This window comes from Tympanuchus pallidicinctus, unplaced genomic scaffold, assembly GCF_026119805.1.
Source record: "Tympanuchus pallidicinctus isolate F22 unplaced genomic scaffold, pur_lepc_1.0 scaffold19, whole genome shotgun sequence".
Classification (NCBI taxonomy): domain Eukaryota; kingdom Metazoa; phylum Chordata; class Aves; order Galliformes; family Phasianidae; genus Tympanuchus; species Tympanuchus pallidicinctus.
The window spans coordinates 5,845,123-5,857,985 of NW_026294710.1; the positions used below are offsets into that span (position 1 = coordinate 5,845,123).

At 37.5% G+C, this 12,863-nt stretch overlaps 1 protein-coding gene across 7 annotated transcripts in view; it reads right to left on the minus strand.

Moving 5' to 3' along the window:
* MAGI2 (membrane associated guanylate kinase, WW and PDZ domain containing 2) overlaps positions 1–12,863 on the minus strand; it is a 699,053-nt gene that overhangs the window by 108,638 nt on the left and 577,552 nt on the right. For all 7 annotated transcript variants that reach the window (XM_052680840.1, XM_052680841.1, XM_052680839.1 and 4 more), the window contains one exon: positions 3,531–4,166. In XM_052680840.1, the coding sequence (XP_052536800.1) occupies positions 3,531–4,166 (636 nt within the window). The remainder of the gene's footprint in view (positions 1–3,530; positions 4,167–12,863) is intronic.

The following is a 12,863-nucleotide window of genomic DNA, read 5'->3' on the forward strand; positions in this document are numbered from 1 at the left end:
TTTCTCAGAGCCTGTTTGGATTCCCTGCTTACAAAGCAGCAGTCTGAAGTAGGAACTTTATCAGGCTCACATTTATTGTATCTAATTTTCTAATTTTCTAATCTTTCTTTTTCTTTTTCTTTTTTTTTTTTTACTCAGCAATACTTCACCAAACCAATGCTGCTCAGTATTTTCTGAGACATAATATATCATTTTTCCCTTTGTTTTGAAACAATCAAACAAAAACGAAGCAGAAATATGACTACTGTTTCCTTAGAAATTTTAAGAGGACTACACTAAAAATTCAATGGTGGATCAAGCACTTTGTTGTATCCAATGCCAGGTCTCCACTTACTGATGGTTCAGATACTCTCTTTTTGGGATATCATCACACTTGAGTACAGTCATTCCCTCTATCCTTTTGAAATACGAAGTCTCTTCTTTCCCTGCATATGCTGGCTGTTGATTTCATAAGCTTGAGGGAAAAAAGCTTTTTAAATGCTGTAGTATGCATATTATATGCATAAGGGAGAATATTCTTTGCTGTATAAAATGCTTTTTGTCTGTAGTGAGAATATAACTAAGCCAATGTTGATCTGTTTTGTGTCTCCAATGTAGCAACGATGACTGAATGAGAGAAAAATTGAGTCACTTACAAAAATGAATTTGTGACAGTAAACTACGCAGTCAGGCCATATTCATTTCAAAGACAGAACACATTACAAAGCAACACACAACCTTATGCAAAACATCCTCCCTCTTTCACAAGCAGGAATATTACTTGGGTATTAATCTTATAAATGGGATGCTAAACACAGGATGCATACGGTAATCATGAGAAGGGATGGTACTATCCATCTGTCACTACACATTAAAGGGAAAAAAATAAAAATTGGATATATGAGTAATGAAAAGGTATGCCTTGCTTCAACAGTGTCACATATTAAATATTTTAGAATCATAGCAGGATTCTCAAAGAGCTAGAATTCTGTTTTATATTCAGATTATCTCACACGTCTAAATCATACAGTCAGTTTTTATTCATTCTTTGTAGGAGATATGTGTGAACCAGCTATCCCCAGTTTCTCTTACAGTCAGTCAAGCAGAATATGTACTTTTAGGGTACAGCTGACTTATTCAAAACATCTACACTGAAATGACATGAATTATATCCTAGAAAGGCCTATTTATCTTCTGTGACCATTAAAGGAGATGTGATGACTAGCACAGACACCATTACCTATATTATAGGTGTATACTTGGTCACACAAATGCACTTCCTTTCTCTACAGATTTGTGAAACCAAGGATAGTCATCCTACAACCGTTCTCCTGTTTCTGTTAAGCTATGACTCAGTCACACCTCAGGTAGTGAAGCTTTGTCTCATACACCACACTTTTTCACTTTTTATTTTGAATCATTCAAACAAATGGACCTCTGCTTTCTATTTATTGAAACTATTTCCGAGGCTAACAAACTAGCAGTGGAACATATTCATTATGTACAGAAATGTTTAATGGTAAAGTTAAATTTTCATTTGTTCTGTCTCGGCCCATTAAGCTTCATCACTCCGTGGTGCTTCCAATCAGTTCCTCTAGACTGAGTCATTGTTTTGCCATGAACAAACCATGCTCTGTTTCTCTTCACTGCATAGCTAAAGAAACAAACAAATGAAGAAAATCCAACCAATGTTCACTCCCATCAACAGAAGGCTGAGACTCAGGAATAAGTTACTGCATTTGGACCACATATTTTGTGTCAACTGGGCTACTATAACTACCTGCATCTCTGTGTTCAGCCTGAAAAAGGGCAAGAAAGTATAAATATACACATATTTTGAGGATTGAGTTCAGTACATTACATCTCATCTTTCATGACGTTGTATATAAAATAACCCTAGCACAGTTAATGTAGCAGAACTTGTTAAACCAACATGTCGATCAACTTATTTTGAGCATGAGTCTGTGTTCTCAGAAGAAATTCTCTTGAGAGAGGGAAATTATCCTCACGGGCCTGAGTATGTTTTGCTTCAGGTTTGTTTTTTTTTTTGCTACTGTCCAGCACTCATTGCTGAAATATCTATTTTGGTGTCTATTATTACTCAGGCTTGCTCAACATACTGGATTTCACACTCCACTTCTCTCTGAAGATTGGTGTTCTGAATTGTTTTCCTCTTGAGGTGGATTAGGTTTCATTTTTCAAAACAAAATGTCATCTTTTGGTGTGCTACTAACCCTCCTAATTCCCTTCATGCTCTTTATTGCCATGTAATGCTCCCTAGTTTGTCATAATTTTCAAGGAAAAAATGCAGTTTACTCTTTTTTTTTTCTTCTTTTTTTTCTTCAGATTCTTAATATCTGTTAAATAAAACCAGACTGAACAGCAACTTCTATAGCACCTTTGCAATGATTAACTTTCTCTACGTCTGCATACTTTCATAACACCACTGGCTTTTACTCATCAGTATTAATTAGGTTTTCTTTCAAAGAAATGTTAGATTCTGTCATCTATTAGTCATTCCTTTACACATAGCTGTTAAAAATACTTTACCAAGTATGTGAATCTGCAGATATTTGTCATCTAATGTTTATTATTTCTGCTTTGTGATAAAATATTACCATATTCTTTGTTCTAAGGCTCTGTTGGTTTTTAAAACATTTGGCACATAAAAATACTAGAGCTTCACTTTCTGAACTCTACTAATTAGAATGAAAGTAACAGACATTTCAGTGTAGATTCCCTCCTTTTTTTTCTTTTTCTTTTGAAGCATAGAATAACATACATTCAGTGACATGAAAGACTTGAGAGAAATAAAGATCTTTAATTAAAGAAATTAAGTCTTACTATTAAATTAAGTGCTCATAACAAGCCAGCATAAAAATGCGTTTGGCTAATCTGTTAAAAGTTGCTACTTATCACTGATGAGGTGTTCAAATTTCTGTCATTATTGCTTTCTTATAGATAAGTATTGACTCTGCCTTTCTAATTGTGTGTATTCATGTTTACTGTGTCAGGTTAATCCCAAAAGCGAAGTTGCTAGAAGCTACTTTTTAAAGGAGAGAAAAATATGCTTTGTTTGATCTTTGTTGTTCAGAAAGAAACAAAACAATTGCTATACAGTAATTTTACAAGGAAAAAAGACACAAAATGGCTTATACAGACTAATAATCTTGTAAATGGCTGAAAGACTGCTCCAATTTTGATCTACCTTAATTATGCAATATAAGAAAATACATACAAAGCTTGCAGCACTGGGTTGGGGTGATAAAAGTTTGCTGCACACAACACATAATATTGAAGGGTGAAAGGTCCTGAAATACTCTAGTTTTACCCTTATACAGAGTAGGGATTATTGACACTCAAAACACAAACATTTTGCCTAGAATACTTAATTGCAGACATACTTATTCAGTACCAATAGTGTTACCTCCCACAACATGGAAATTAATTTCCCATTTAGAACACAAGGATGTAGTGAATATATATGGATGTCTTATGGTTTAGAACCTTTTACACACATTTTTGCAATTGTACACACTTTCCAAACTTACCTCCTCTATGGATAATCAAAGAAGTTTCACTTCCAACAGGACATTCCTTAAGTATATCCACTACTTCTGCATGGCTCAGGTTCTGTACATTCTGCTGGTTGATCTCAACAATGAGGTCACCTTCACACAAACCAGGACATCCCTGAATGTCTAGAATTTGCTTCACCCTCTGTCCTGTAGGACTGTCTGCTATAGTGAAGCCAAAGCCCTGGGCCCCTTTCACAATGGTTAAGGTCATAAGTTCAGCTTGGGTGGCCCCAGAAGAAGCCATTGATACATTATCATCATGGGCAGGTGGTGGGAATGTGCTATCAAGCTGACTATCTGCTGGAATGGAGTGCAAGGAGTGTGGTGGTCGATCTGTTACGTCTGGAACAGACTGAGAAGTCCTAGAAATGTATTCCAAATAAGTTTCATAGTTATGTCTTCCATTTACCACTACCGGAGGCCTCTCCATTACTGCAAGGGGTGGCACCATGCTGTTGGCAGGATCTTCAGGATCAAAGGGCAAAGGGTATCCACGACATAGCACCAAGTTGACACTCTGACCAATAGGAACAGACTGGAAGAGTTTGACTACATCTGCGTGAGTATGTCCAAGGACACAAACTTCATTAATATAGACAATCACATCACCTAGAAAGAGAAGAACAGAGCAACAATAAGAGAAAACTTTAGTAACTGTACGCTGTACAATTTTTTTTAATGAGATAGATCTCTATTAAAAAAATACAATAGATTAGACCAACATGTTGACTCAAACAGAGGAGACAAAAAATTAGTTAGTCTACCAACAAATGTAATACAGGTAGACAACGGTAGTACTATTTCTTTTCCGTGGTAGCTCACAGCTGGAGAATTAAGCTAGATTCAGGAATATACCTTTTCTTAACATTTCTTTCTTATTTTTCTACTCCTTTCAGTGTACTCCACAGATGACTTTTTTTTAAGATACAGTGGTAGCTTATTTGGAGGGCTTGTTATTAAGAAATGTTATTGTTTGTTGAAGAATAAAAGAAGAAAGGAAATAGTATGTACTTGTGGACATGAGAATCAATGAACAGAGATGGAAGGCTCAGCTAACGTGATTGAAGAAGCACCTTTTTTATTGGACATGATATTGACAGTTTTCTATCAAATGTTGTTGCTATCAAACATCCAGAACTACTACAGTCACTTTCAATTCTAGGCAGGAACTAAACTGAGCCTCGCATATTGAAGAAAAGTTCAGTGGTATTTTTCTGTAGCTGCGATGGTTCAAGCATGATGACAGGACAAATTTGGTACGTAGGTAGAATAGCTTTTTATTAGACAGACTGTTATAGTTGAAGGAATCTAGACAAACATCAGAAAGACAGTTTAAGATTTCCAAATTTCCAACTAAATCAGCTTGTCAAATGAAAATAAAGGTATTACTTTTATGTTCAGAATCTTGTACAGAACTAGCAGTCAGAATATTATGCATGAAAGCGGAATGCTTCAAATCAACAGGCTATTTGTGGGCTATTTGCTCCTCCACCAATCATATTTTTTTAAGGAAATTTCAGAAAGAGATTTGCTTTCCTTCTTATTGTTAGAATGGATACATGCATTAATATTAATAAATAATTTTAAGGTAATGTTACAGTATGCATTAAAATAAGAATAAGTGATTTGTAAAAACAATACTCAGAATAGTTTGTTGACCACAGCTGGCTTGCACTTTAGTGAAACAACAATAGGTAGGTTTGGTAAGAGAACTCTGCAAGTTGAATTACTTTTTTTTTAAATCCTGTTATTACCCTACCATTAATTAGGAAGAAAAAATCATTTATACAGACAACATGATGAGGTGTCTACAAGGTATACAGTTCAATAATTGACTTTTCAAAACATATTGCTTTACAATGATATTTCAAAACTCAGCAATAAAATGAGAATTATTTGGGGAGGAAGAGGCAGCTTGTGTGGAATTGCTTTGAGTATATTTGTGAAATTACATCTTTCAAGTGCTTAAATCAAAAGATCTAATCAAGCAAACTGAGAAAAAAAGAGCATCATCAAGATGCCAGTGCAGGAAAAGGCAAAGATTGTTTATACGTGAAAATGAAATGGTCAATTCCCACACAGTCAGGCTATCCAACAGCTGACAGTAATTAATTGCTTATGCACAAACTGTGATTTGTTGAAAGATTTCTTCAGAGAGTGTTCAGGGAAAAAATGTGAACAGAATTTGTTAAAGTACTTGTGAATAATATTCACAAATAATAGGAGCCACAAATACAGTCTTAAATGCGTCATAAATAGATTTCAAGCTATAAGCAAAAGCAGTATGTTCATCTCATAGGTAGTGCAGAAGGAGCTCCAATACTTCAGTCTTAAGCAGCTGATGCTATAAAAACAGTTTTTGAAAGTCAATATATTAAAGAGAGAAAGAATTATAGTGGCAGCAGCTGCAATTCGCTGTGATTTGATCATGCCCTGCTATAGAAAGATCTTACCTGCACTCTCATCCCTGGCTTCCACATTAGCAGCGAGGCTGACATTGCTCATAATAGGATGGATACTGTTGAACTGAGACCTCTTCAATACATGCTCCTACTGCAGTAGCTTATGCCTTCATTGTACCCTTGTAACTTTCTAATCCATGCAGTCTTTATTTCCCTGAGTGCTGGCAATGCAGATATGCAGTGGGAGGAGAGCAATCTGTTCATCCTCTCTTGCAACACTTAAGCAGAGGGTGCAAAAGGATCAAAGCATTATTTGTGCAGGGCAGGGAAACCTTGTCTGCTTCACTTTATATATTTGTACAGCATTGGCTGTGTTTTAAAACAAGATGTTTTTCAGAAATCAGGAGATTAGATAAGCTAAGAGACATAACAGTAGCTATCCGGTGAAAAGAAATTAGCCAGTCCACAAAAAGCATGCTAAGAAAATATACAGCTGAAGTCAACCCTTCTGCCAGTCACTGAAAAGGCAGAAATGAACATTCAGAGGTTTTGGGTAAGAACAACTCAAAATAATGAAGCTATTATCCCTCACAAAGTATTATGAAGTTTTATCCCTCACAAATTCTTCAACATTTCCTCTATCAACATTTTTAAATATTCTTATGCTTTCTGAGGTTTAATGTGAACAGTGTATCTAGGGCACACTCTGAAGCCATAACTCACAGTTGATCTGTTTGAGACTCATAATGTTATATTGTCATATGGTGAACATATGGCTGAAGGTTAAAAGGGATGAGGAGAAAGGCATGAGTTACCAAGTTCAATTCATGGTGAAGCTGCAGTGGTGTTAGCCTGCGAAGAAGTTTCAGATCATGAGATATGAAGAAGGATTAAAAGGGGTTAATTTCAGAAATTGTGCAAATATATCTCTGGATTGTAGGAGTTTTTTTCCAGCCTAACTCAGTTGCCAGGCTGAGAATTTTTTATTTCTGACACAGAAAGAAATACCCAGCATTTGGTAGGAAGAGAGAGATAAGTTAAGAGCATTACAGAGACGGTGCCATATTAACGCAGAGTTCAAAACCTCTCTACTTTAGGAAAATTTCCTGAAACGTTCCTGTAGCATCTTCTTGGACAGTTACCTCCTGCTGCTTCTAATAATAATGGATGCATATGGACAAGCATAATTGCTATCCCCTTTATAATTCCTGCATGAGTATTTTAGCAAGACAGTCTGCCTCCAGAAATCACAGTTCCACAGTGAGTGGGTCCCCTCAAACTTCTGCAGAATGTTTCAGTTTAGCATCATACTTTGGCTTTTAGAACCAAATGTACTAAACTGACTAGAGTTTGTTTCCACAGTCAAAGACTGGCAGAGGTTTGATGGGACCTCAGGGTCCATCTGGCCTAATTCATGCCCCAGCATGGACACCCAGAGCAGCGTGCCCAGGGCCATGGCCATGTGGTTTTTGAAGATCATCAAGGAGACCTCACAGCCTATCAGCAGCCTGTGCCACTGCTTCATCACCCACACAACACAGAAGTGCTTCCTCATGTCTAGATGGAACTTCCTGTGTTTCCATTTGTGCCCATGGCATCCTGTCCTGGCACTCAGCAGCTATGAGAAGAGCCTGGCTCCGTCCTCTTTGCATCCTTCTCTTGGGTACTGTAGACACTGATGAGATCCCACCCTGTATTTTCTTCTCTAGATTAGACATTTCTGCACATCAGTGTCCCCCCCATGATGTCTTCTCCCACATTTCCCCAACATTTAAGAACTCTGCACATGTACTACCAATCCTATCTGACTTCAGGGATAAAAGAGACAAGGCTGCCATGCAGAATAGGCAATTGAATGGCACTCTCTTGATGAAGTGAAAGCTTTGCTACCCAGGAGAGTGGGCAAAAAATATTCTGCCCTTCATCTCAAACACCTGCACCATCACAAGAACAGATCCCACTTTCCAGTAGTCAACATCCCAATTCAGTATTGAGTGAAACAATGCTAGAGGATACTGTTGGCAACCAAATTTGTCAAAATGCCTTAAGAGTTTCCTCTGCCTTATTCAGGCTCTTGCATTTGACAAACAAACTTAGGATCGTAGGTTTGAACCTAGTTCCCTGCTGTCAAATACAATGCAGTACGTTAGACCTGGTGAAATTCTATGTCTTGTTCACAGGCATATCCATCACAGTCCAGAATATTTCACTTTGACTAGCTTGTTTTGCCTTTTAAAGTTTCATGATTATTAATTATTTTTTCCTGTCATAAAAATGGAATCAATTGCTGATTTCTTGCTTAAATGTTCTGTTATCTATATATCTTAAAGCACTCAATCAAACAAAAATCCAGGCATAAACTATCATTATCATTCATTAGCCTGGTGACTAACAAAGAAATCTGTGAGCTTTGACACCCCCTTAATGACAGATTACTACTTACATTCCTGTCCTTTATAACATTACAGAGTCAAATCAGAATACGGAGACCTGTTATTAACTCTGCAAAAATAATTCTTTTCATTCATGGAGTGCTTGATCCAAATTCAATCTGTGAGGTTTTTTTTTTTGACATCTGTAAATTTCTTGCCATTACTGTTTCTTGCACATTCAGACCCCTAACTGGAGTTTTTATGGTACCTCAGTGAACTGAACCGCTTCCTGTAAGGCCCTTCTCATTGGTACTCAGACTTCTTTCTACTTCCACGTCCAAACTCAAAGAAAAGAAGGCACATTAGGTCTTTGTTGTTAACTGATGATCTCATTCACAATCTAGAAGAAACTCTGTGATTTGGTGGGGGCAGAGGCAGCCCTGCTCTCCCCACATAGCCAGCACAGTCTGCAGCAATGGAGCTGAAAACAGCCCACGGTTTGGCAAGTCAGTGTAGGAGCACAGGAAGAACCAGCTCTGTGAGACTCAGGATGCTTTATTTTTTTTCTTCCTTTTCTGCATTTATATCTTTTGTAACAACTACTAACTTCTGTATTACTTATTTCTACCTGTATTTCTCAACCATACACTTCAAAGTCTGCATGTGCATATATTGCATGAACTTCAGAACCAACAAAATATAAAGTGAACAATGTGATCACTTTATTGCTGAAGTTCTTCCTACACCTGCCCACCTATGTTATGTACTGCTATTGCTAGCTGCTTCTGTCACTTCCTAGCAGTGACCTTGTCTTCTGTTTTTGCAAAGTACTGCAATACTGCTGGCAAAGTAGCCTATTACTAATAAATTCCGAGCTGCTGACATGTTTCCAGCACTGAGACACAAAATGTCACAGTAATTCCAATAACAGCACATGTGACTGATGGTCATGGAAGAGGAGAAGACTCCTCAGAAACGAGAAGTTTTTGTACATGCACATACATCTAGCAGCAGCAGCACAAAGAAGGAAGCAGCACATAAGGGCCAGCTGGTTAAACAGTAAAGACCAAATTATATTCTGAAACTTCAAGCCTCAGCTTCACTTCCCTTTCCATAGGTGTTAATCCAGTGTGTGAATAATTTCTGTTATCAGTGGGTACAGTCAATTGTTAGAACACATGAGATTTTGAAAGGCTCTATGTAAACAGAATTTCTGTTTTTTTCTACTGCGACCTCCCAGAGAACCCTATAACATCAACTCTGCTCTAAATACTCACACTGTAGCAGCATAAGTGTTATAAATGGAAGATAAAACCTGGGACCCTGAAATCAGTGGTAGCCTATTTTTTTATTTTTTTTTTAAAGTGGACCTACTTTTTGCTAATTTTAATCATGTAATTACCCCTGTTTTGAAAATAAAAATTACTGAATTTTAATCACTTCTTAAAGAAGACTGCAGCATGAAGTGGCTACTGCATATTAATACCGAAGTATTAAAATACCTGCCAAGGAAATTCTCACTTCTTTTAAGGAGGACTATTTAACTGCTAAAACTTAGCGAGAGTGTTACCTGGGAGATGTGCATTCTCATCATAGCCACAGCCACAAACTGGAGGAGGGCTATACATTTAAAACTGACCACTCTGTCGTTGGCTCTGTAACAATTTTATTTCATAGATAGTTTATGCAGCTTACTGAAATGAAGAGGGCTGCTGGGACACACGATGGTCAGCTGCTTGTAGCTCAGAAATAATTTCAGGACAACTTGCTGGTGTGTGAGCATGCTGAACAGCCCATTAAAATATATCTTTTTAGATTGGCAGAGAAGGGCTATTTCCTGGTCTTCATCTTTTACAGAAAGTTTTACCCATGTGCTGACAAACAGCAAAGCTGACAGGTCACTGCCTTACAAATATCTGCCATTCACTCACTGGGCTCTCAGAAATGAGGTTCGCAGGAAAAATCAGAGCATAATACAAATAATTAGTTATTAAATCTGGCAAAAATGAAATAAAAATGTTTTTCTGTGCATTCAGGCCCTCAGACATGGTCAGAAAGCCCTGACTTTTCCTCTTAATGAAACCTGAGCAATAGAGGCAAACAGCTGCTTATCACATTTTCAAGTCAGCAGTTCTACAAAGGATCACTGCACAAGTGCATAACTCCGTCCCTGTCATAGGAAGGACTGACGTGTGAGTCAGAATAACCTTACTGCCCTTGTTCAGAACTTTGCTTCCTCTTCAAGGGGGAAGATTTAACACAGACATGACTGCAACTGTGCTTGAGACCCAGATCTGTTGAGTAAGTAGGTGCCATTTTTATCAAATCAAATTTTCAGAACCTCTTTTAATTCTGCTCTCACCCAATGCACATGCCTAATTAAAAAGCTGTCTATTCAAAATTTTTGTGCTTAACCAGCATGCATCATGTAATTACACTCAGCCAGATGTGGATTAGTGGAAGAAACTATTTACATTTCTGTTTGTACTTTGCATACAGTGGTAAAAGCTATTTAAATAGAAGCATTTAATTTTTTATTTTATTTTATTTTTGGGGGAAAGAAATAAAACACATTAAAAAAAAAAAATAATCTAAAGACCTCGATTATTTGCTGATCCAGTGTAAATATCACAGAATAAAATGAAAGTAAGTAAGTAGCAAAAGAATACTTGAATGTTGCTCGTAAAGTGCTAAAGAGCAGCAGATTCTCATCTGAGCTAAACAATTTCTCACTTCTTCAAGCATCTGAAAGCATTTTAAACAGCTACTTTCAAAAAAAAATAGTAATTGTCTTAGTTTCAGCTGGGACAAAACTGTTTTTTTGGAGTGTCTGATATGATGTTTTGATTCTGGAAGGAAAACAATGTTGATAACAGAGTGATGTTTATATTTGCTGCTAAGCAGCGCTGTAGAGAGCCAAGCCATCCTCAGTAAAGGGCCCAAGGAGCTGGGAGGGAACAGAATTAGGATTCATACTGGCCAAAGGAATATTCGATACCACATGACATCAAGCAGAAGGCTCAAGGGAGGAAGTTTATTTCACTCTTCTCCTGTTCAGAGGTCAGCTGGGCATCAGTTGAGAGGTGGTGTGCAATTGCTTGTGCATCACTTGTTACATACCTTCCTATACATTTACATGTATACAAATAGGCATAATTATTCTCCTTTTCCTTTTCTTTATCTTAGTAAATAGTTTTATCTCAACCCATGAGTTCTACAATTTTTTCCCTCTATTCTCTCCCCTATCTCACTGGGAAGGGAGGAGTGAGTGAATGACTGTGTGCTTCTCAGCCACCTGCCAGGTTAAACCACAACAGTAATTATTCCAAAGATGCTAAGTAATTTGGACACAAGACCACATTAAAAAAAAATAAGTCAAATTTCCAAGGCAGCCTTTTATTTACAAATTATATAAACCTATTGTATCTAGGTTTTGCTTGCAAGAACCAGTTTCTCATCTTGAAACTCCTGGTGTGAATGAACTGAATGACAAAACACTAGTGGATCTGAAGAGCAAGATAAAAAATGCATGCCACGTTCGCATAGTTATTTGGGAATACTTTGAAAGGTGTCACCGTGCAGAGGCTCATGCAAAAATCAAGTCCTTTTTTTCTTTAGAAAAAGAAGGTCAGAATTTTCAACACATTTTCTTTTGTACACACAACATTTCATTTCCATACTCAGAGCATCACATTTATCTAGGTAATGGCTCTCAGGAGGGGGGAAGTAGGCCCGTGAGCCTCCCAACAGCCTAAAGGCATTGGCTATGGTAGAGCATGATGTAAATACTGAGCAGTTCCTCTCCCTGCTGGGAAACAGGCAGTGCCTCCTGTTCCTGGTGAAGGGCATTTTCTGCATATGTACGAATGTCTTTATATGCTGAAATATATATGAAGCTGAGTGCTTTTAGGAACAGGCAATGAGGTTTGATTTTGATCTTCGATTGTGACTTTCAATACTGTTTGCTCAATACTCCATTTTTCTTGATCCACTCACAGTGCTTATCCAGATGCCTAATTTCAGCTGCTAGTGCAGACCTTCTGATTTTGCTATCAGGTTTAAAGCTAAGATTAAAAGGTGTGATGTGCTTTTTGTGCCATCACTCAGGTCTCTGTTCTGCTGACCACAGCACCTGCTGGCATTCAGCACTTGTGGAAATCAGGTGCTTGTTTCAGAGTCAAATTGTGGCTGTGAAACCAATAGGAAGCTAGACTGAAAGTGCTGCCTTAATGTGTTTTTTAGCAAGGTCAATCATTATAATGTGTCCAAGTACTTCCCATAGGAAATGTTTACAATGACTGTTGTCCCGGGCACTGCTATTAACACCACTAAATCACTTTCAAAATTTATGCTGAGGAACTTGTCTCTGGCTAAACATCTTGTGCCACTCATAATGAACTGTCTGATCATTCATTGCCACCTCCTTGGCATTAGAGCATCTACTGTGTTGCCAAACTAGAAATTTAGAGTATCTATGTGTGTGTGTATGTATGTGTGTGAAGATACATAAAAGGAAATCCTCAAATCTTGCT